Raw genomic sequence first — 24,177 nt, 5'->3', positions numbered from 1 at the left:
GTCCCCGCCCCCGGTGCTCCCATGGCCCCCCGCGCCCCGCGGCCAGATGCTGACGTGTCCTTTCCTTCCCACTACACCTCCCGACACTACCTACTACGGCTGCCCCGGAAGTCCCGCCTCATACATAACCCGTCACCGCAAATCAGCTCTTTCAGCGCTTCCTGGAGCTTGCCACCCGTTTTGGGACTAAGGGGCGGGGCTCCGGGAGCAGGGTGCCTATTGGCTTGAGGTCCGGCGGGCTCTGGGTGCTAATTGGCTGGAGGGCGGTGGCGCTCTGGCACGCTTGCGCGGCGAGTAGAACGTGTGGCGGCGGCGGAGAACGCGTCCCCTCTTTCGCTCTCAGTCCCGCTGCTGCTCTTGTGAGCGCCTGCCGCGTCCGTGCCGTCCATTGCCCGAAACCCGTCGCCTGCCAGCTCCCTGCCGCGGCGGCCTCCCACCAACACCGACACCCACATTGACACCTCCAAGCCGGCCCACCGCCTTACTTGCTGCCTTTCTATCTCTACACATGGCCTCCTCCGCGCAGAGCGGCGGCACCTCCGGGGGACCCGCGGTCCCCACCGTGCAGCGGGGCATCGTCAAGATGGTGAGAGCGGGGACCCGGACACTGACCCCACCGCCCGCCTCCGGGCGGGTTTTGGCGCTGGCTCTTCTTCCCCTTTCGCCAGTCTGCGTGGTCTCCTAGATCCCTTCCTCTACCCCTTTTCTCACTTTTCACCCATTCTCGCAATTCCCTTCCTAGACGGAACCCGACACGGTCTCCCCTTGGTACTTTGCTTCCCGGACACCCTGGCATCAGGGGTCACAGTGATTTCCGTGGTCGCGGCACTCAGATCTGCTGTTTACTAGGACAGATCGATTACTTAATTGATTAACGGAGATAATAAATTGATATCTGCCCTCCCATCCCCCCGTTCTTCTGTTTGTTTTGACATCTGCTGAGCAGTTTGTAGCTTTTCGAGATCCTGACATCCGCTCTTCTCTGAAACTAAGCACTTGGCCATCTTGAAGATTTCAGTTTCCACCGACGCTCACTTAACTCCCAAGTTTTCTGGCTCTTTGGCCCTCATATTCCGTCTTTTTCTCTCCACCTCTGGTGTCAAGTGTGCAGTCCCAAGAGCTTTTAGTATTTGTGTTCCCTCTCCCTTTGACCCTTAAATGTTAGGCCAGTAGAAATCTTAGAGATCATTATTGTTCCTCCACCTCTTACGCCTAAGGAGACTGGTTTGAAGAGGGCAGTGACTTGCCTAAGGTCATCGCATGGTGGTGGCTTGGATTAGGGCCAGGACCAGAGCCCCAAGTGTTCGGATTCCCAGTCCACCGCGGTAACACTTGATTCTGCCTGATTTTTATATACCCTCACTCTCTAAATTCTTGAATTTTGAATTTAAAACCCTGCAAGGCTCATTTTTAAAAATTTACCGCCAACTCCATGATAATTTTGTAGTATAAATTCTTATTATCACTTGTCTCCTCTTTTCTCTCCCAAATGCTCCCAAATCCAGGAACTTGACATTTCTTGGTTAACAGATTTTCCATTTGTGATGACCACAGACTAATAGATTTCATTTCAGACTTCAATACTGACTTCCTTCTGGAACAACAGATATTCTTTGTGACATTTTCACCCAAAGCTCCACAGTTTTTTGTAGTTGCAGGAAGTTTAAAAAACATTTTGTTTTCTTGGCTCATTGTCAGGGTTTAAATGTTCTTTAGCTTGCGTGTTGTGTGTGTAAAAATTAGATTTTGAGATTTTTCTCCCCAGCCTGATTCCTATGTGTTCATTTCTTGGGTGATATTCTGCCACCAGTTGAAATTTCCAAGGTTTTCAGTATTGTTTCCCCCTTTATACATAATTGGAGAGTCAGAATTTATTAGAAACTGATTGAGAAGGGAATTTCCAAGGTTCACATATTTTCCCTTCTTTGAAATATTGATCTGACCCATGAGTAGATCCTTTTAAATTAGCTTTTTCATTTGCACTGATCTTTCCCTTCACCATAAGGACACAGCATTGCTTGGCTGTCTGGTGGTGCGATTGGCAGCATTGAGTGGATCTGAGTGTTTTCCTTTGCTAAGGCTTGAACTTTTCTTAAAGGTCCCTCTCATTTGTGGCGTGGGAATGAGGCTGAACACGTTTTTGTTTCTACCAATGCTAGAGGCTTCCAGGGTATCTGGATTCTATGAGGTGACCATGCCTGACAGATTACCCCCATGGATACTGAATATCAACATCACTTGTTTATTAAGGGTCACATCTTGTGCTGAGTGTCGTGTTTATATTATTTCATTTGTAAAACCTAACAAGTAGATAGCATTTTGGGCTGCATTTTACAGATGTGTAATCTGAGGTTTAGAAAGACTAGTTCACACAAGGACAGGCACTTTTTATTGGTAATAAGAGGCAGAGATGAGACTTGAACCCAGGCCTGTCTACCAAAGCATGTACTGTTTGACATGCTATGCTGCTTCTGCCTCCAGGGCAAGACTTTATAATGTGGAGGGTGGGGCCAGTGATGTATGACCACAAAATTGCAGGAAAGTGAAGCTGACTGTAATCAAGTTAAGGAAAGATTAGATGTTACTCCTTGCCTTATCCTCGAGCTGTTATTGTGGTCAGAGGCTTCATTATGTGCTTAGGAGAGTAGTGTGGAAGACACATTTGAATCTGGGAGGAAGCTTTTATTTTTATTTATTTATTTATTTATTTGGGAGGAAGCTTTTAAAATTCAGCCATTGAGTAGTCTATACTGCTGTTTTTTTGTTTTTTTGTTTTTTTTTTTTTTTTTTTTTTTCTGTGACCAAACTGCAGGGATGGGTGGGTGAGTTGAAGTAGGGATTAGGGGAGGGAAGCTGGATGAACTGCAGAGTGACTGGCCGATTTATGCCAGGTGTAGAAGCCTTCTCTGGAATGAAAAATCGACCACTGGAAAATTGCTCTGTGTGAAGCTCTTCTGCTAAGCAAAGTTTTATTTTCCTGGAGAGTCATCATTTCCAGTGGTACTAGGAACTGCTTTGTAAGAAGTCCAGAAAGGAAGATGGAGCTCTGTGACAGGAAAGTGAGAAGGAAATAATAGTTTGAAGAATTGGGAAATAGTAGTTACTGCCACTGGGAGAAGGCTGGAAACCAGAACACTGACTAACCAGAGGTGTGCTTTTCAGGGTGAGCCCTCCACATGTGTCTGCACTCAGGCCGAGTTGCAGGTCTGAAATGGTCTAGGGATGAGCTTTGCTGCTGTGAAGAGGAAAAGTCCTTCCTCTGTTTGAGGGGGCAAAACTCGGATTATAGGGCCACGGAAGGTGCAAGTTTCTAGTAAGTCCTTTGTTACTTTTTTAAGGTTAAAGAAGAATGAACTTGGGAATCAAGTTGTAAAAAAAAAATCTTTGCATTTGACCAGTTTTTAAAAACGATGGCGAAGGTAGAGGCTCTGTCTGCTCTGAGAGTGGGAGCAAGGGGACAGAAACAGAGTTGGTTCTGGAATGTGTTTAAGGAGGAAGTGGGCAGTAAGTTGACACAAGCATTTTGGAGCTGTTCTGTTACTGAAAAGGCAGGATGATGGAAAAACTGAAGGTGGATTTATATTTCTTGAGTTGGATGAGACTGGCAGGTGTGTGGGCAGACAAAATATAACCTGGAAAAGTAAATGTCTTTGTCAAATCAGATACTGTTTTCTCAAAATCCTGAAAGATTCTAACTCTGGATTTCTTTGAATGATATGCTAGACTTTCTGTTATCTCAGCAGATTATTTTCAGCACATGTTAAATGGATGAGGTTGAGAGAAGTCTTGGGGTACTTAGTATAGAATTTGGTCACCACACTTAGCAGCTATTAGAGATGGCTGTTTTCTCTGGTTTTATGCACCTGATTTCCTTTCTGTTTTGAGGATAGAGCCCTTTTCTATGTCTTTTCACCCTAATTTCCCCGTCTAACTTGTGTTTGTGTGTCTTTCCAAGCAGGAGCACATGGATTGCTTTCAGGACAGCAGAGTGAGTCTGCCATGGTTCTTGAAGCTGTGTGCTTAGCAGAAGTGGCTATGGAAGCAGCATATCTGCACCTGCTTATGTTGTAAAAGGCCAGAGAGAGGACAGTGTGAAAGCTCAGTGCATTTCACCCCACCGCATATAATTGCCTTAAGGAGAAAGGAATCCCTCTGCCAGTCTTTGGTTTTGTGCTAAGAACCAAGATTCTCACTGGACGACTAAGGCAGAGGGTCATCCAAAGGAGAAGATGGCCACGAGTTTCCTCCTTCAATGGGAATTGTGCTGCCAGGTTGTTCTAAAGTGGGAGGTAGGCTTCCTGGTGAGTAGCTTAGTGGAAATTTCTCCAGTGTACAGCTTGTAGGAAATGCTGTCTGTAATTTAGATCTTAGGTTTCTGAACTAAGAAGTATGTGTCTTTCCAGAGTGTAGTGGGGACAAAAGTAGTAGTCCGTTGATCTGCTCCTTCCTACGTGCACTTAGCTCATGCAGACTGAAAGAAAAAAAAAAAAACACATCTTTCCTAAGCTACTTAAAATAGTCTTATTCTGCTACTCAAAGGGACAAGGTGGCTGAATAATATTTTAGTAGAGCCATTTGCAAAGAACTAGGTAGAATAGGATGGCAGGCTTTTCCCTATAGTCTTAAAATTGCCCACATCTCCGCAGGTGAGCATGGTGGCTTCCAATCAAGATTGCGAGTAAAAGAGTACTAAGTTTTTACTGTATCTTAAATGTTTTCTGTCATTTTTTTTCTGTATGAAAAGGAAGCATCCAGCTGGCTCTAGTCATGCTAACAGTGGCTGCTGCCATGTACTAACTAATGGTACAGAATGATGAGCAATCATACTTCCTTTCTTTCTTGAACAAATTGTGCATCTAGCTTTGTGTGGGTATTGGAGAAACAGTAGTAAAAAGTCGACCAGATTCCTGCCCTTATGGTTTATGAAGGAGACAGACAATAAACAAGTAAACAAGAAATGCACGATATTATGAGAGAGTGATTTCAGGTGGGGGAATGGGACGGGGTGGTTGGGACTAAGGGAAGGAGTGGCTCCGTTAGATAAGGTGTTTAGGAAAGGTTAAAAAAATGCTGTTCGTCAGCATTTGTGCTGAGATCTGATGGACAACAAAGAATCAACCGTAGGAGAAGGGTGTTCTTGGTAGAGAGAACAGCAAGTGCAAAAGCTGTAGGGTCCCCATGGATGTTTATTTTCAGTATTTTTGTAGTATCTCTTTAATTTCTTCAAGTTCAGGGTGCCACATAAGTGGTATGGGTTTAACGTGAGCTATTCATTTGTGTTTTAGGGTGATAGAAGGCAAAAACAGCGCAGGTGGTTGTTCTGGTACCTTGGTGAGATCAGTATCTGACATTAACTTCACTAAATACATGTAAACAGTGGAGAACTGATAAAAAAAAAAATTGCTGTTGGTCATAGTCATGTCTCTTAAGGGGCCAAGACTAAGCTTTTTTGACTTCCGGTCAGCCAGTCCTGTGTATTCCTAAGGTTACCATCTTTCAACGAAAGGTACTTAGCTGAAAAGATAAATGCCAAGAGCAGGCTCAATGAGAGTTAAATAGCATGCAGAACTTGTCCTTGTTTATATTTCTGTTAGCATTTTATTGCTACATGGAATAGTCTGCTCTGGCCTCTGGCAGTACTTTTTAAAAAAAAATTTTTTTAATGTTTATTTATCTTAGAGACAGAGAGAGCACAAGTGGGGGGGAGGCAGAGAGAATCAGAGACAGAATCTGAAACAGGCTGCAGGCTCTGAGCTGTCAGCACAGAGCCCAATGCAGGGCTCGAACTCACAAACTAAGAAGTCGAGCTGAAGTCGTACATTTAACCGACTGAGCCACCTAGTTGCCCCCCTCTGGCACCACTTTTAACCTAGCAAGCTGTAAGGAACAGTGATGGTGAAGCACAGAGTAGCGTGCTTCAGAGCTCAAACTAATGGTCAGAAAGGAACTAGCTCATGCACAGTGTGGCTTATTATCATGAGGGAAGACTCCTAAGGTTTGGTGGTGATCGGTGCTGGTAATAAATGGGCAAATGATTTAAAAAAAATTTTTTTTTTTTTTTTTACATTTATTTATCTTTGAGAAACAGAGTAAGACAAAGCATGAGCAGGGGAGGGGGCAGAGAGAGAAGGACACACAGAATCCGAAGCAGGCTCCAGGCTCTGAGCAAGCTGTCAGCACAGAGCCTGATGCGGGGCTTGAACCCACGAACTGTGAGATCATGACCTGAGCTGAAGTCGGATGCTTAACCGACTGAGCCACCCAGGCACCCCTAAATGGGCAAATGATTTGGTGGAGTCTATGCCTCAGTTTACTTGGAGGGTGAAATTTGGGAAATGAGTGAAGGTTCCAAGGCCTTTTGTGTACCCACTTTCCAGTGGGTTAGCGGTCTAGCTGACAGGTGTGGTTCTAGCAGGGGGTGCAGTAGATATTCTTTGGAATCTGGTCTTTGGATTTATTTTATTTCATTTCTCCCAGGAACAGCATAGCTAATAAATATTGTAGGAAATTCTTTGTCTTATTCAGGACAAGGAATGAAGGGATTCAACTCTTAAGGGGCTTAATGTAGCTTTTCCTCTTATTTCTTGTTGGGAAATGGATAGACACCCAGTTTCTGTTGCTAATTCCTCTCTTGGGAGACTGACATATGCTTTTTGTTTTTACAGCACAAATTAATGCAGAATCACAGGTTGTGAACATTTGATGCAGATGGAGTGTTGTGGGATTTCACTTTCAGTGAGACTCAATATGATACACTAATGTTTTTTACACTTAGCTCTGATGTTTGGGGAAAAAACAGTGGTTTCTGTTGGCATTTTTTGAAAATTAGGAAGGAAAACAACTTCTAGGTGAACATCATATGAAAATTTAGGTGACATTTTCACATGTCATTTTTGAGATGTTCAGTCAGTGATTAAACTGGACTTGGCATATTGTCTCCGTTTACAAGCTTATGACGAGTGATTTAAGGCATCATCTCCTCTCTTTATGCCTTAACACATTTTGAGGTGCTTTGGGTTCTCTCTGTGTGGGAAGTAGTCTCCTTGGGATGGGCTTGTAACACCAACCTCCTGTGTAAGGGGAGGAATTGAGGAGACTGGAGAATCTGTGCTTAAAGTTAATAAGCTTTATTAATTTATTAACATTAATATGAATTTGTTAACATTAATTTATTAACTAATTTCTTAACATTGTCTCTGGGAAGCAACCTGGCAGAGAAGAGAGATCATTGGCCTAGGATTCAGGGGATACAAGTTCTAGCCCAGATGCTGCTATTCTCCACTTGGGTGATGTGGGGTAAGACATTTCACCTCTCAGTCTCCCTCCCTTCCTCCCTCCTTTCCTTCCTAGCTTATTTATTTCAAAAGAGAGAGCGAGAGTGAGCAAGCGGGTAAGGGGCAGAGAGGGAGAGAGAGGATCCCAAGTAGGCTCTGTGCTGTCAGTGCAGAGCCTCGCGCAGGGCTCAAACCACAAACTGAGATCCTTTACCTGAGCTGAAATCAAGAGTCAGATGCTTAACTGACTGAGCCGCTTGGGTGCCCCTCAGACTCTTTCTTTTTTAAACGAAGTGGTAAACCTGTTGTCTCTAAGCTCCCAACAGTCCCAAAGGCTGTGATTGTATAAGAAACCTTACAATGCATGTCTTTTAGGCATGATGAACCCAAACTGAGAAATCTACCTTATGGTAGGCTTCACTCTGAGTTGCTGCTTATTCTGCATGAAATATGTTTTCTGTTCCTGTTGCTTGTTTTTTTTTTTTCTTTTTTTTTGAGACAGTAGATTATGAAATATGAAATGTGGTAATGTGGTTTTTGTAGTGTGGAAGACGAGAGTTAAAATTTGAATTAGACTGAGTGATTGGATAGTGGAGTGGGTTGAAGGTGGATAGAAATGAGCTAGGGAGGTTCCTGGCTTCAGTAGTGGTATCAGGATAGACTAGTGGGAGTGCTTGTTGGGGACCTAGAGAAACATGCCAGCGGTGGGTTTTAATCACACAGTCTCACCTCTGCATTGGAACACCCTGATATTCTCCTGGGGCTATAAGTCTTGAATTGAGAAGGGTAGAGATGAGGAGGGCACCCTGGGAACCTGTAGCTCATGGGGAGAGTTTATTCTGGCCCTGCTCTTAATTGGAGGAATCTCGGGGGGCTTGGAAGGGTTCTTAGCTTTTTCACACTTCAAGGCTGAAACTTCTTCCTGTAGGTGATCCTAATTGTCTTTTGCAGATCTTTTCCACTTTGTTTAATGTGCAAGTATAGGAATCATAATCTGTTCTTGGTAGTTCCTCACATGGTTTCTTTTCTTTTGAATTTATTTTTTATTGTACGCTTTCTTAAATCCTTTCTGAGAGTAGATTTAGAGAGAAGCCTCCCAGTGATTTCCTGAACAGATCCATGCTTCAGGACCACCTAGAAGGGCCTTTCAGAGGCACAGAAATAGAATCTCTGTGAGTGTGGCCTGGGAATCTGTTTTTTTTAAAAGCCTCTCCTAAGTGTTTCTGAAAGAGTCGTTTTTTGGTTGGATCTGGGGACTGGCATTTGAGACCCACTGATCTTGTTTAACTCCTTTTCTGTATGTAGTTGAAGGGGCAGGACACAAATGACAGAAGGAACATAGTGTGTGGGGGGCGGGTACATCAGAATTTCATGAGGGGAGGATACTAGTTTTGCATTCTTTTTAGCACTTATCTTGATGGCTGCCAGGACACTTTGCATTGCTTTTAATCTGTACTTCAGTATTAGGCTGATATCCTCAGGGGTCCGTTTACAGTGACTCCGAGATCATATTCTTGGGTCATAACTGACAGCTGAGAAGTTGTTGTTTTCTATGCCTGATTTAGGCCATATGCTCATTTTAACACTCATCTGCCACTTTTCCTTTTATTTGCTTAGGTTCCTAGGATCTTCCTATAATTTGGCGCCAATAACTTGGCACATTATTACTCTGGAAGTCTTTAGTGTCCTCTACAAACATGATTCTGTGCTGCTCACTTTCTGCTTTTGTAATCCTTGGGAGCCACACACTTAGGCCTTCTGGTTTGTCTCTATCCTGTTTCTTGTTTATAAGCCCCATTGTTAACAACATCAGTAAAACCCCAAATGACCTCTTTGGTGGTCTCAGTTTTTACTTTTTATTCCACTTGTTTGTCTAATATGGAAATAAAATTTTCTTTATAATTCTCAAGTCTTTGAAGTCCTTATGATTAAGGGTTACATCTACAATTCCCTTTGTGGCTTTTCCTTGTTTTGAGCAGCAGTTTCCTAGTTCATCCCTGAATTCCTTCAGAATGTTCAGGTGAATGCCAACTAGCATTAATTATTTAATAATTACCAGTATTTAAGTTTTGGACTTAAAACCTGCTCATAAGATTTCAAATAGCGTAGAAGTATGTAAATTAAATATAAAAATCTCCCTCTGACCTTCTCGGTTTTCTGTCATTCATTCTCATTCCCCTAAGAAAATGTGTTTCCAAACTTTTCATGCAGAAATGTAATACATACTCCCTCTTTTTAAGAAACAGAAATGGGGTGATAATATATGTTTCCTGCAACTTTAAAAAAAATTGTCATGGCTATCTATTATATCTCATTATAGATCCTACCTCATTCTTTAATGGTTGCAGAGTATTCCATCATTTGGGTGTATTTACTTACCCACTTTTTTGCTGATGTATGTTTTAAGTTTTTCATGATTCTAAACATTGCTACACTGACTGAATGTTGTTTTTACATCTTTGTGTTCTTGTTATTGGCATTTCTGTAAGATACATTCCTGGAAGTGCAGTTGCTGGTATGCTTTAATATCAGTTAATGGTTTTGGTAGTTGTAGGGGGGCTTTACTTAAACTTAACCTGTTTATTTCTTACAAATACCATCTTAGATAATATTTAGGGCAAAATACAGCTTAATATCTTATTATTCATTAATCACTGCATGTTTGGTAGTCCTGTTTCTCCAGGGTATCCTTGAAAACCATTTTATCTCTTTGGCAGAGGGCAGGGCTTAACCACCTGGGGATCATTAAATAACTCCTTTTTACTTGCTTGAAGACCTTCAATTGTTTCAAGGTCCTGGTGTTTATTTATTTAAATGTTTATTTATTTTTGAGAGAGAGAGAGACACAGAGTGTAAGTGGGGGAGGGGCAGAGAGAGAGGGAGGCACAGAATGGGAAGCAGGCTCCAGGGTCTGAGCTGTCAGCACAGAGCCTGATGCGGGGCTCAAACTCATGAACCACGAGATCATGACCTCATGACCTCAACCGAAGTTGGATGCTTAACCGACTGAGCTATGCAAGCATCCCAAGGTCCTGGCATTTAAAGGAGAGTAGGCTCTTTGACCTTTGGCCTCATCTGCTTTCTCTGGGTTCTAGAGAGCTCCATGACTAAGGAAGTGTGCAGCTACTGAGCTACAGATGACATGAGGAGGTGAGAGGCAAGGTCATGTGGGAGGTTTGACTTTCCTACGGCCTGGTACACAGCTTTTCCTCCTTTTTCTTCTCGGATGAGAAGGTGGGGATGGGAGGTGGTGGTAAGCATGACCACATCCTGTATGGGGAAACTGCCATTTTTAGAGTTGTTTGGAGAGACTGAACCAGGGGAGTTAGTGTTGGCAGCCTCTCAGTCAAGTGCTGATCCCAACCTTGGTGTTATGGGTTACCTCAGGTTTGCTGGGCTTCAGATGTGTGTGTATTCCTACCATGGTTCTGGCATGGGAACACTGCCTCTGCTTCTATTTCGTTTGAAAATCTTTTGGCAATCAACTATTCTAAAAATTGGAGTATTATTTTATTAAAGAAACTTTTTAATGTTTATTTTTGAGAGAGAGAGAGAGAGAGCACAAGGCGGGGAGGTGCAGAGATTGAGAGAGACAGAGACAGAGGATCTGAAGTGGGTTCTGCTCTGACAGCAGAGTGTGATGCAGGGCTCGAACTCAGAAACCGTGAGATCAGGACCTGAGCTGAAGTCGGATGCTCAAATCACTGAGCCACCCAGGCACCCCTGAAATATTATTTTTAAAGCAAACTTAATATCACTGTCGACAATGGGAAACCAGTGTTGCTTGCCATAACTAGAAAGTACCTTAAAAAATGCACAATGAAAACAAAGTGTTATTAAATTCTAGCTTGGTATGGTGTTTTGCAGAAGGCTATGAAGAAAGTTTAACAAGTGATGAAGATGTGCTAAAGGCTTCTTGCCACCAGACTGGAACTTTCTTCTTCATTTAATAGGAATGACTGAAGGAGAATTGGAAAGGGGACAGTTCTTATGTGTGTGTAAATATTAAATTCTGGTATATATAGCAGTTTTTCACTGCGATGTAAAACATTTTCTATTTATCCCCAAGGGGAACCAAATAATCCAAATTTGTTTGGGGGTTTTTTGGTTCTCTATGTCAGTTCCCTAAACCTCCAGTCTCCCAGCAGGAACATAAATTAGTTATTTGCAAGGAACAGCTCCTTTACCTGGCCTTGGCACCTTTGTAATGACAGGGCAGCTTCCATCCCAGTCTGCCTGGGCTCTTGCTGTTCACACCTGTTGTCTTGGCATAATTATCAGTAACACCTCTTTTCATTTCAGAGTATGTGATTCCAGTGATGAAATGGATGTTTACTGTGCTTAGTAAGAACAGTTAAATCTGGGAGAGTGTGGGGTCACAAAGTTCACAGAGACCTAAATAAACAGAAGGTAGGTGTTTCTGTAAATCTAGCAACTAGGATGGCTGAGGGGAGGGTCTCATGGCTAAGGAAAGCCTTTAATGGAGAGTAGGCAGCCTAGGCTTGAGACCTCAGGTTATGTGCTTGGTTCCGGGTAAAGCTTTGGTCTGATGAAATTTTAGTTGTCAGTCTTATTAAAATGTTGCTGTTAGATAGAGGTAGGTAGCTTTGTTTTATGGTGGAAAGGGGAACTTGTGAATTTAAGTATTGATGTTTTTTGGAGAATGGACACATTGGAAAATCAAATGTCATATTTTCATATCCATTTGTTTTAAAAATCTTTTCTGGGAAGGTGGTGAAAGTGACAGGTCTTGACAGAGGCAGAGGAATAAAATGGGTGAGATGAAAGGCAGGAGAAATGGCTAAGTACAGGTGGGAATACTCAGATGGTCTTGAAAGCAGCTGTGAGTAATCTGGATGCAATGTGTAAGGTTAAGGCAACTTGCCTAAAGTGACTAAGCGTTGCTGGAAGTTTGTAGTAGAGAAAGGAACAAGAAGCGAGGCTCTGAGTCTTTGTTCCTAGTCTCTGGAATGGGAGGTTAGTGAACTTTTAAACTTTATGAATTCTGTTCCAGGAGAGGGAAAATCCATTGTTTTATAGCCTTTAATACCAGGGGCATTTTTATTTTTGGTAACAACCCAAAACAGTGAATTACTATGCCAAGTGTAATTTATCTGCTTACCTAATATAGGACTCTCCAAGGTCTTCATGAAAAGTGGTGCATTCTTTCCCTCCCTCCCTTTCCTTCCCTCTGTGGAAGGGGGGACTCTGGAGTGCCTGGGTCCTGGAATCCTGCTGAGATCTATTCTGTGTGCAGTAATTGCTTGTGTTATTACTCCTGGCAGGTGAGCCCTTTCACAGCCCAGAGGCCAGGAGGTTGCCTCTATTACTTTAAAGCCCAGTTATCTTGTTAAACTCCTCTCTTGTGAGAGCTTTAGAATCTCCTGAGACCTCCCGCAGGCTCTCTGTGGGGCGCAGGCCCAGCTCCTGCCTGGGTAAGCCCTGCCCTGCCCCAGTGTCAGTCATCGGATTCTAGCTCTGGAGGAATAACTTTCCTTTACGTGGCCAAGCAGCTATAGGGCTGTTGGCTCGACTGCTTGGTTTCCATTTAATTCTTAAGTGTTCCCTTATCAGTGCTCTTGATGAGAGTATCTCTTCTGTCTCTTGTGTGGTAGAAAATGCGTTTCTTTGATTGTCAACAGGAGAAGCCGAAAGCCAATGTAGGGACAATAAGAAGCTTGGGACTTAGATTATCTGAGGGACAGGAACTTAGAAAATTGGTTTTTGAAAGTGGTTGATGGTAATGCTGAAAGTAAAGATGCTCTGTGTCTGTGAGCTGTCCGTAAACTTGGATTTGAAATTTCTATGCTTTGTATGTTAAAGAACTGTATTTATTTTGTTATTCATTAGAGAGTGTGCTCCCCCAAAGGTGAGGGGAATCAGAGAGCTGGACTTTATGGTTAGCATAGGATATGTAGAATATTATGGATGTTTTTAATAAAAATGGAGGGGCAGTACCTGCAGTGAAGATAATGCAAGGAAATTCCAGATAGGCTAGATACCTTCTGTTTAGCTTCTTAAGGAGGTATGCAAATCTGTGCCTTGTGCTGGAGGATGGAGGGGCTAGGCTGGGCCACCAGCAGGTAGTAGGGTGATCTCCAGGTGTGTTCGATGATAGGAGACTTCCATTTTTAATCCCCCATCATAGTTTTCCTAGGATTTTAATTATAAGAATCCTGGGATGGTGCATTAATTTAGCAATAAAGGACTCTGAAATGTTTATGGTAGATTTGTGATTTGTACTTTATTTTGACATCTAAAATTGACCATGAACGTTTCAAATAGGAAAAGTTTCCAAACAAATCTGGAAAATAACATGGGAAAATTAATGTTTTTCATGGGTAGCATAGAAATTGAAGTGCATCCTAAGTTCTGCAGTCAGTCCTGCATATAAATCAGAATAAACGTATTAGATGTCCTTTAGAGATGATTCACTCTGAATAGTGCTGAGTATTCTGCTTTATAAGCTGGCATCCCTATTGCTGTAAGTTCATTCTGAGGAAAAATGCATAGGACTTCGTGGAAACAAGCCTGAGAAATACTCAAGGTACTAATCTTCATTTCTCTTGGATATTTCAGGATCTCTGGTGTGCTTTCATTTAGCTGTTTCTAGTGTCAGCCCTCTTAACCCTCCTTATCATTGGACTATGATGTGACCTATTGTACTCAGGGCCACTATGCCAGCGGTGCTGTGAGAAGTCAGGGATGGCAGCCACGGGAGCTGCCCTCTGGCCGCTGCCTCCCTGGATCAGGAATCATGGGGGTACTTCCCTCCTTCCTCTGAACATTGGTCCTGAGGAGGAAGGAGTCAGAGTGGGGATGAGGGCTGGATGGATCCAGTAACTGAGTAGCTCCTGGAATGCACTCCCAGGCTTCTCCACCCTACCTTGGCCACTGCTGGTTCACCTCTCAGTTACTGCGCAGAGGAGGGGAGGTCTTGTTTGTGATCAGGAACAACTTTTTCTTGGGTTTCCTTTTTTTTTTTTTTTTTTTTTTAAATTTATTTTTGGGACAGAGAGAGACAGAGCACGAACGGGGGAGGGGCAGAGAGAGAGGGAGACACAGAATCGGAAACAGGCTCCAGGCTCCGAGCCATCAGCCCAGAGCCTGACGCGGGGCTCGAACTCACGGACCGCGAGATCGTGACCTGGCTGAAGTCGGACGCTTAACCGACTGCGCCACCCAGGCGCCCCATTTCTTGGGTTTCCTTAAGAGAAGAAGCCTGTGTCTTTGGGGAGTTGCCTCCACTACCTGTGGTGAACACACAGAAGTTCAAGAGGCATATGATCTTCAACCCTCCTCTTATATGACTATCCGTATGCAATAGTTCTGAAATGCAGAGTGGGCATGTATATGAAATGTATGGAAACAGAAAAACTGCATCAGTTATTGAAACCCGTAAGATAGGCTGAGGCCAGATACCCTAGAAGTGTATATTTTGAAATGTTTAAGAAAAAGTACAAATCTGTAACTTAAAAAAATTTTTTTTTAATGTTTATTTATTTTTGAGAGAGAAAGAAACAGAGCGCAAGTGGAGGAAGGGCAGAGAGAGGGAGACACAGAATCTGAAGCAGGTTCCAGGCTCTGAACTGTCAACACAGAGCCCGACGCGGGGCTCAAACCCACGAAGCGTGAGATCATGACCTGAGCCGAAGTTGGAATGCTCAGCCGACTGAGCCACCCAGGCGCCCCCACAAATCAGTAACTTTTGAAAGTGCTTTTAGTGCTTTAAAATTTCTGATAGTCCCCAACCAAATCTTTGGATTAGGGCTCCTGTCCATCATTGTTTGGTAATCACTGTTACAGGTTGGGATGTGGAAAACATTCAGAAGGCACAGGCCTTGGAATTGTTAACCCTGCCCATGACCCGCACAGGAACACATCTATAATACAGTGCTTCATCAGAGTCCTAGAGTCTAGAATTTGATGTTTTTAGTGGCTGCGTTGGACTCCAACTGGGATCTGGTGGTGGTGGGGGGAGGGTGGGAAAGGGTGGGGGGGGTGGATTATGAGCCTGTTGCCAACAGCTGTGAGCAGCTGTGAGCTGGCTTGATGGTGGCCTAAGCTTGCCGGTGCCTTCTCTCAGCACTTCCGTCCCTGTCATGGTGTGTTCTTTTCCTGTCTGCTTACGTTTCTCTGTGAGTTGCTTCTCTGATGATTAAAAGGAAATAGTGTTACTTTCGTTGCTACCAGTTAAGGAATTCAAATATGTTTTTGTTACCTTAGGTATTTGGATATAGACTTTGGGGTGTAAATCTACCGAGAGATGCTTGTCTGTTAAATAAGAATAAATATAAGAATCATGGAAAATATAATCATAGATGAAATTACTGCATTTGCTTAGTGTCCCTTTGGGGGATATGGGAAATGACTGAGGAAAGTGGGAAGGCAATTGAATATTGAACAGTTAATTGGGAGATTCTCCAGTGTGGTCTGGGATATAGATTTGAGTGGTTTCTGTTGAATCGAGTAGACTTGACAGCTCACAGGAAACAATCAATTGAGTGGTTAGAAAGGAGTCAGGTAAGACATTCTTGAAGGAGGTAACAAGGGAAATTCGACATCACGTAATAAGAGGATTGCTGAGGGAAGGGGGTGCTGAGGAAAATGTTCTCAGCAGCAGCACAGGCTTCCTAGGGGAGAATGGAATGATGCTGAGGACTTGGAGCTGCGTTATAGAGGGCAGAGAGAAGGCTGGACAAGGGACTGAACTCCGGCAGTGGAGAATACGGGATGAAGCGGACTGGGTGAGGACATGCCTGCCTGTGGATCATGCCAAGGGGGTGGGTGGAAGGCCTTGGAGAACATTTGGGCTACCTGTTGTCATTTGGCAGAGAAATAGGAAAACAGCTGTGCGTGTGGCACGTGCTCTTGAGATCCTGGCTCTCGTTAGCTCTGGCAAAAATCCACTAAGCTAGGAGTTGTTTAAGGACAAGGACCATGTCTTGATTGTTCTTGTCCCTTCTCTCCAGAATCTGGCACTGTGCTTTTTACACAGTAGGGCCATTCATTTATTCAAAAAATACTTATTGAATGCTGACTTTGTTTCTGGTCTTGTTTTGGGCTCGGGGGCTATCAGGGTGAGTAACATAGACCTGGTCCTTGCCGTTATAGATCTTGTAGCTTAGAGAGGAAAGCCAGTACTAAACAACTATACTATTTAGTGTTGAGATAAATTCCATGAGTAGAAGTATGGTGTAGTCAGAGAGCACACGTAGCAAGGCTTTCTGACCCAGTTCGGGGATTTGGAAGGCCTCTTTGTGGAGATAGTTTAAGCTGAATTTGCTGGAGAACATGTTTCTAAGCCAGGGAGTTAGGGTGGGGATAAAGAGGCAGGGAATTAATAACTTTATTGTGCATACCCATCACTCAAGGATCTTATTGAAATGCAGGTTCTGCTTCTGTAGGTCCTGGGTGGAATTGGTGTGTCTGCATTTCTAACAGGCTCTCCCGTGATTTCTGGCCTGTAATTTTTTTCAGAGGCTTTCTGTGCACCCTTCTCACTTCTGCCTTTTTTATTCTTTTGTTTCAATTGAAAGATGATGGGACTCAACTGAGTCATTTTTCTCTCTAGCCTGTAGCCATGGTGGCTGCAGTGACATAACTGTTCAGTGCTTTCAAGCTATAGTTGATTAGCAGTAGAGACTCTTCTTCCTGTCCCCTCCACATGCTGGCTGAAAATACTACTCTACATTTTGATCTGGACAATCCACATTGTGGAGAAGGCCAAAGGTATGGAGGACGACGGGAGGAGGAAATTACAGAATTTGGTTAAGAACAAAAGAAAATCCTGTGTCTTGCAAATTAACAGAATTTCTTTTGGCATCTCCCAAAACCACTCCTTGTAGATTAGAGAGGGGGGACTCAGGCATTGTTTTTGATAATCCCATTCCTCTATGATGATAAGGCCAACTCTGAGAGGTAAAGAGATTACAACCAAGATTCCAAGGCTTCACTGAAACCGAAAATGTGGATGGTGCTCTCCTCTCTTACAGAATGTTCTTAATTATTGTAACTGAACTTCCATCAGTTTTTCCTTAAAACTTTAGAGACGTTGAGGAGCTTCTGGCTTTCCTGACTATAAAACCTAATTAGACCACATATGTAAATTTTTAAAATTCCCACCAGATAACTAGCATAGGAAGAAAGAGGGACTCTCTTTAAAACCCAAGATCCTTTTTGGGTGTGATAGCCTTTTTGAACTGTGTGCTTAGAAAAGGTTTCAATTCTGTGATTCCGAAGCATTTTAGGGGTGCCCGGGTGGCTCAGTTGGTTTAGCGTCTGACTCTTGATTTCAGCTCAGGTCATGATCTCACGGTTTGTGGGATCGAGCCCCATGTTGGGCTGTGTGCTGAGTGTGCAGCCTGCTTGGGTTTCTCTCTCCCTCTGCCCCTTCCGTGCTTGTGCACTCTCTTTCTCTCCCTCAAAATAAAAATAAGAAAAAATAAATTTAAACAGCAAAATCTCCAACAAAAAGCCCTGCTCACTACAGTAATTTTTCATCTTTAATATAGTGTGAGTACTTGACCTTAAGCATTTGGTTGAGGGGTCAAAATCCGTTAAGTGATAATCTTTTATGTTCTGAAGTCAATTTTTGCTTCTTTCTTTGGTAATTTTCGCACGTGACTGTTGCCCACTTTGAGATTTTCTTTTGACAACTGAAATGGATTTCTCTGAAATGACACATTTGCCTGACATACAGTTCTTCCTGAGTTCTCTTATTTCTGCATAACTGTGTCTCGATCTCTGGATCCTTGACAACAGCGGGGCTCAGCATTGAGTAGTGAGAACTTGGCTCTGCAGAGGACCATCATCCTGGGTACATCCTGGTACAGGCTTCCTGGAGATTGAGTCAGTTCCTTGATGGTGAGGCTTTATTTGTGCAGAAGTTACAACCTTGGTGTTTTATGTAAGCTATATATTATATATATTAGTTTCGGTTGTACGGCATAACAGTTGGATATATAAAATGTTCACAATAAGGCTAGTTAGAATCTGTCACCGTACATAGTTACAGATTTTTTTTTTCTTGTGATGAGATCTTTTAAGCTCTCTTTGCACCTTTCAAATATGCAACACAGTAGTTGCCATGCTGTGCATTGCATCTCCACGACTTACTTTGTTTTATAATTAGAAGTTTGTACCTTTTGACTCTCTTCACCTGTTTTGCCCTCTGCCACCAATTTTTGACTCCCATTTCACATATATTTGGTATTTGGGGTTTATTGGAAGTGTGCTGGGAAGACGTGTGTCCTAGCTCTGATGCCATCGTATAAGTGCCACAGTTTCCTCAGAAAGTGAGGAGAATGGTGCCTGCTCTGCTTCCTCAGAGCATGGTTGTGAGGATGCAGAGGGGTGGAGGATAGGAAGGGAAAGGGAAGGGAAGGAAAGGGAAGGGAAGGGAAAGGAAAGGGAAGGGAAAGGGAAGGGAAGGAAAGGGAAGGGAAAGGGAAGGGAAGGAAAGGAAAGGGAAGGGAAAGGAAAGGGAAGGGAAGGAAAGGGAAGGGAAAGGGAAGGGAAGGGAAAGGGAAGGGAAAGGGAAGGGAAGGGAAAGGGAAAGGGAAAGGAAAGGGAAGGGAAAGGGAAGGGAAAGGGAAGGGAAGGAAAGGGAAGGGAAGGGAAAGGGAAGGGAAAGGGAAGGGAAGGGAAAGGGAAGGGAAGGAAAAGGGAAGGGAACGGGAAGGGAAAGGGAAGGGAAAGGGAAGGGAAGGGAAGGGAAGGGGAAGGGAAGGGGAAGGGAAGGGAAGGGAAAGGGAAGGGAACGGGAAAGGGAAGGGAAAGGAAAGGGAAGGGAAGGGAAAGGGAAGGGAAGGGAAAGGGAAGGAAAAGGGAAGGGAACGGGAAGGGAAGGAAAAGGGAAGGGAATGGGAAAGGGAAGGGAAGGGAAAGGGAAGGGAAGGGAAAGGGAAGGGAAGGGAAAGGGAAGGGAAAGGGAAGGGAAGGGAGACCAATGTGCCCTTAACGTTAACTGAGTACCTGCTAGGAGTCAGGTGCCGTGAGGCGTCTCACTTAGTAATCCTCACACTCCAGAGAAGACGGTGGTCGTAGTATTGCCCTCATTTATACAGGAGGGAACATCACAGTGCTTGGAATGATTTTTGCTTGAATTTGTTTTCAGACTCAAGGCTGATTTCAGAGTTCATGGTCACCTGAGGCTTTGATCGCCACCACTCTTTGTCAGGGATGAAGTTCAGTGCAGACTTAAGATATGATACTCAACATTACCTTTGAGGACAAAAGTTCTGACAAACACATAACATTTACCTCTCTAGGGAGGGGGTATCTTAGCTGGCAAATGGGGAAGGTAGATTATGGGTTATTTAATCCTTTTTTTAGCATATAAATAATATGAATTTAATAGTAATAACATTGGAAGTTTTTGAGCACAGATTTGTTCACTTCTTTAAGTCAATAAATTGTTACTTAAGGAATTTTACATGTGATTCCTTCCAGTGCCAACCCCTGCAGTTCCTCCAAAGTCAGAATCATAATCTTCAAAATAGCCCTTTTGAAAAGAATCAATCCATGGTTGTCACTGTCAGCCCAGGGTTCTTTCAGTTCGGCTTCTTTGATCTCCACTTGCATATGGACGTTCTTCAGATATTCCCCACCTGTATTCTTTGTGATCCAGTTCCTTTACCTTATGGCCCTAGAAGTAAAATTGTAGGAAGTACATTGATTGCTATTTTGGCAAATGATCTAAAATTATTATTCTTTAGTTCCTTCTGGTATTGAAAAGTTTTGTTACTTCCACTCTGCTTCATAAGCCTAGCAGAAAGTGTTACAGGTCTCATTGTCACCACTTCAATAAACTTGCTGTCGTGGAAGCATCCCCTGTGTCTCAGTGTAGCCACTATTTAATCCTTTTTGACTGAATTCAGTTGTGGGAGAATTTCCATGATTTTGATACCTTCTTTTATACTCCTGGAGGAAATGTCCACCTTTTTTCTATTGTACATACTCTTACAGTCTTTACTTGTGACTACAGTCTGAGCTGTTTTCTTCTTTTTTTTTTTTTTTTTAAATGTTTTTAAAAGTTTATTTATTTTGAGAGAGAGGGAGAGCATGCACAGGAGGAGCAGAGAGAGAATCCCAAGCAGGCTCTTCACTGTCAGCGCAGAGCCCAACGTGGGCTCCCAACCCATGAACCGTGAGATCATGACCTGAGCCAAAATCAAGAGTCTGATGCTTAACTGACTGAGCCACCCAGGCTCCCCTCTTTTTTGTTTGTTTATTTTGAGAGTGAGTGGGCACAAGTGGGGGAAGAGCAGAGAGAGAGAGGGAGAGAGATAATCAGAAGCAGGCGCTCTGCGTGTTGTCAGCTGTCAGCGTGGAGCCCAGTATGGGGCTCCATCTCACGAGCCACAAGATCATGACCTGAGCCAAAATCAAGAGTCTGCCACTTAACTGAATGAGCCATTCAGGTGCCCCTTGAGCCATTTCTTATAACAATATTGGCGTTATGTATTGGGTCTTTTGACCAGCCTCTGTGCTCAGTGCTTTTATTCTCGTTTAGGTTTCGTAACAACTCTCGTGGGTATTCTTACATGTTTTGTGAACATTTATAAATGAGGAAACTGAGGCTGATAGAGCCAATTAACCACTGACACTGCTTTGATTCTGAAACTAAATTCTTATTGTCATATACCTCTGTTCTTCTCCGATTTCAAAAAGGAGCAGTTTGTATAACTTGAAGTGGTAGTCCTGAATTTATTTTTGCTGTGCACTTGCTATTTAGACTTCCATAACACTAGTTTTTATCTCCTTTCCTTGTCATGTCATAATATATAAGAGGTTGGCAAAGTGACTCTGTAAAGGGCCAGGTAGTAAATATTTTAGGCTTTGCAGGCCATACGGTCTCTGTTGAAGCTACTCAACTCTGCTGTTCCAGTGTGAAAGCAGCCATAGACAATTATGTAAATAAATGATCTTGGCCATGTTCCAATAAAACTTTATTTATGGACACTGAAATTTGAATTTCATACTCTTTTCATATGTTACATAATACCCTTTTGATTTTTTTTTCCCCCAGCCATTTAAAAATGTAAAAACCATTTTTAGCTCTTGGGTTGTACAAAAGCAGGCAGTGGGATGGATTTGGCCAGTGGGCTGTAGTTTGCCAATCCTGTTTTTATCATTCTGGAGTTTTCTTCCTTTGTGCTTCTTTTTTGGGTGTTCTTTTGTAATATTAGACTCTTAAGTCTCTGCTTGCGTTGCATATGGTGGTATTTAACAAGTGTTGGTTTGATTTGGAGCAGTAAGCTCATGGAAGCTTTACTTGCTTAGTCTTTGACACCTGCTCTGCTGACACATAAAAATGGAGATTTTACTTGGGCAAAAGATCTAACCAGTAGGTAACTTCAGATACCGTTTTAATACACGTCAGCCCCCCCCCCCCCCCCCCCCAAAAGCTTGTTTCTACATGCAGCATGGTGGAACATCAGGATTGGGGGACTTTATGTCTAGTCCTTGCTCGGCCATCAATACTTTATTGTAAGCAAAAGTCATTTTACTTGTTTTGCTTGCAGATTTTCACCTCTAAAATACAAGGGCCTGGATGAGATCTCTTAGTGGCCCTCTCTCTGTAGATGACCCTTCTGGTCCCTCTGAGATGTAAAGTCCCCAGATTTCAAACTGAGGACCTTGTGGTATAGCTGGCCCCCGGAGCAGCTGCTCACTTACACTCATCTCTGCTGGATGAGCTGGTGCGCCTGCAGCAACTGAAATGGCCTGCCATGAGTCCAGGGGCTTCCAGTTCATTGTGTTTGATTGCTGGCCCTCTAATTGGTTTGCCTCTTGCTGTTGCCAGAAAAAGAAAGAAGAAGCTGGCTGTGTTGGCGAGTATTCTGGGAAAGACCTCCCAGACCACACAGCTTATGTTCTTTTGGGATTGCTTGCTCTTTGTCTCAATGACTTTTTAATTTTCAAGAGATGATTCTTCTTGTGGAGGCAACGGTGCTGGCTGCCAAGAGGTTTTTTCCTGATATACTTTTTCCGAAATTTTCTACAATTTAGTTTCTCTTCAGTTACTCTTACTTTAATCCTGTTTTTTTTTTTTTAATAGTTTCTTGCTTCATGAAAATGTATTTAATAAAAGCTTTCCTACCCCATCCACAACAGCTTCTTCTTGATCCCCTGATGGTATTTTCAGGTAAAGAAGATTTCTTGTCCAGGGAAGGGTCCCTGGCCTGCTTCTCTGTCACTCTGACATATAGCCCCTGCACGTGCAACCTGGGTTGTGGCAGTTGCATGCTTCCAGATGGCACTGTGGATCTTTCAGCCCAGTGACTTTCCTCGTTCTTCTTTCTGTGCCACAGAGGGAAAGGAGTGCATTCTCATTGCTGTGTGGTTTCTCAGAAAAAGCTTCTATTGTTTTCAGCCATTTTCATCATTTTTGAGCTTTGTAGATTTTGCTGAAGTCCTGCTTCCTTCCTGTCACTTCTACCTTGTTATTTCTAGAGGATTGGAAAGTTTACAGTGGCCCTCCATTCTTTGGTGAGTCACCATGGCTGGCTTTTGCTACTGAGTCAACTGCCTTTTTTAAAACATTTTTTTGTTAGGGTTGTTCAGCTGAGCACCTAACCTTCCTGCTAGATATGGCAATCCTCTGTAGCGAAGTATATGTTTTATATCCTCAAGTTTTTGTACTTCCATGTTGGATGTTAAAAAAGTTTTTTCTTTAGAAATAAATTCACATACCATAAAATTCACCCTTTTAAAGCATACAATTCAGTGGCTTTTCCTGTATTTATACAACGTTCACAATTGTCTAATTCTAGAACATTTTCATCAGTACTGAAAAGAGAAAGAAACCCTAAACCCATCTGCTCCCCTCCCTCCAGTCTTTGGGAACCACCAATCTACTTTCTGCCTGTGGATTTGCCTATTCTGGACATTTCATAGAAATGAAATCATTAAGGGTGTAGCTGTTTCCGTCGGGCTTCTTTCACTTATTGTAATATTTTCAAGGTTCATTCATGTTGCAGTATCAATCAGTACTTCACTTCTTATTTCTGAATAATATTCCATTTTATGGATAGGCCACATTTTATTTATCCGTTCATCACTTGATGAACATTTGGGTTATTTTCCACTCTTCTTGGCTATTATGAATAACATTGTAATGAACATTTGTGTACAAGTTTTTGTGTGGACATATTTTATTCTCTTGGGTATATACCTAGGAGTGTAATTGCTGGGTCCTGTGCTAATGCTTTGTTTAACTTTTAAGGCACTGCCAGGCTGTTTTCCAAAATGACTGCATCACCAACAACGTATGAGGGATCTAATTTGTCCACATCCTTGCCAACACTTACTATGGTCTCACTTATTGCTTATAGCTTTCCTAGTGGCTGTGAAGTGTGATATGTCATTGTGGCTTAGATTTGCATTTCCATGTACTTACTGGCCATTTGTATATCTTCTTTGGGTAAACGTATTCCTATCTTTTCCCCACTTTTTTTAAAGTTTGAGAGAGTGTGAGCAGGGGAGGGGCAGAAAGAGGGAGAGAGAGAACTCCAAGCAGGCTCTGCATGGAGCCTGATGTGGGGCTCTCATGAACTGTGAGATCATGACATAAGCTGAAATCTAGAGTCCTACACTTAACCGACTGAGCCACCCAGGCACCCCTTTCCCATTTTTAATTGCGTTGTTATTTATTTATTTTTTTTATTTATTAAAAAAATTTTTTTTTTAATGTTTATTTATTTTTGAGACAGAGAGAGAGAGAGCATGAACAGGGGAGGGTCAGAGAAAGAGGGAGACACAGAATCTGAAACAGGCTCCAGGCTCTGAGCTGTCAGCACAGAACCCGACGCGAGGCTCAAACCCACGGACTGCGAGATCATGACCTGAGCCGAAGTTGGATGCTTAGCCGACTGAGCCACCCAGGCAGGCGCCCCAA

At 43.0% G+C, this 24,177-nt stretch overlaps 1 protein-coding gene and 1 non-coding gene across 2 annotated transcripts in view; one reads left to right on the top strand and one right to left on the bottom strand.

Moving 5' to 3' along the window:
- The first annotated feature begins 284 nt into the window (after positions 1 to 284).
- Positions 285 to 24,177, top strand: part of SND1 (staphylococcal nuclease and tudor domain containing 1) — a 425,421-nt gene continuing 401,528 nt past the window's right edge. The window contains exon 1 of the mRNA XM_058724394.1: positions 285 to 586. Within this exon, the coding sequence (XP_058580377.1) occupies positions 509 to 586 (78 nt within the window). The 5' untranslated portion in view covers positions 285 to 508. The remainder of the gene's footprint in view (positions 587 to 24,177) is intronic.
- LOC131511242 (small nucleolar RNA SNORA1) lies at positions 20,051 to 20,163 on the bottom strand. Its single transcript, XR_009261437.1, has one exon. It is a non-coding gene; the product is annotated as a small nucleolar RNA SNORA1 (small nucleolar RNA).

This window comes from Neofelis nebulosa, chromosome 4 (genome assembly GCF_028018385.1).
Source record: "Neofelis nebulosa isolate mNeoNeb1 chromosome 4, mNeoNeb1.pri, whole genome shotgun sequence".
NCBI classification, from domain to species: Eukaryota; Metazoa; Chordata; class Mammalia; order Carnivora; family Felidae; genus Neofelis; species Neofelis nebulosa.
This window is presented reverse-complemented; position numbering and strand designations above follow the sequence as displayed.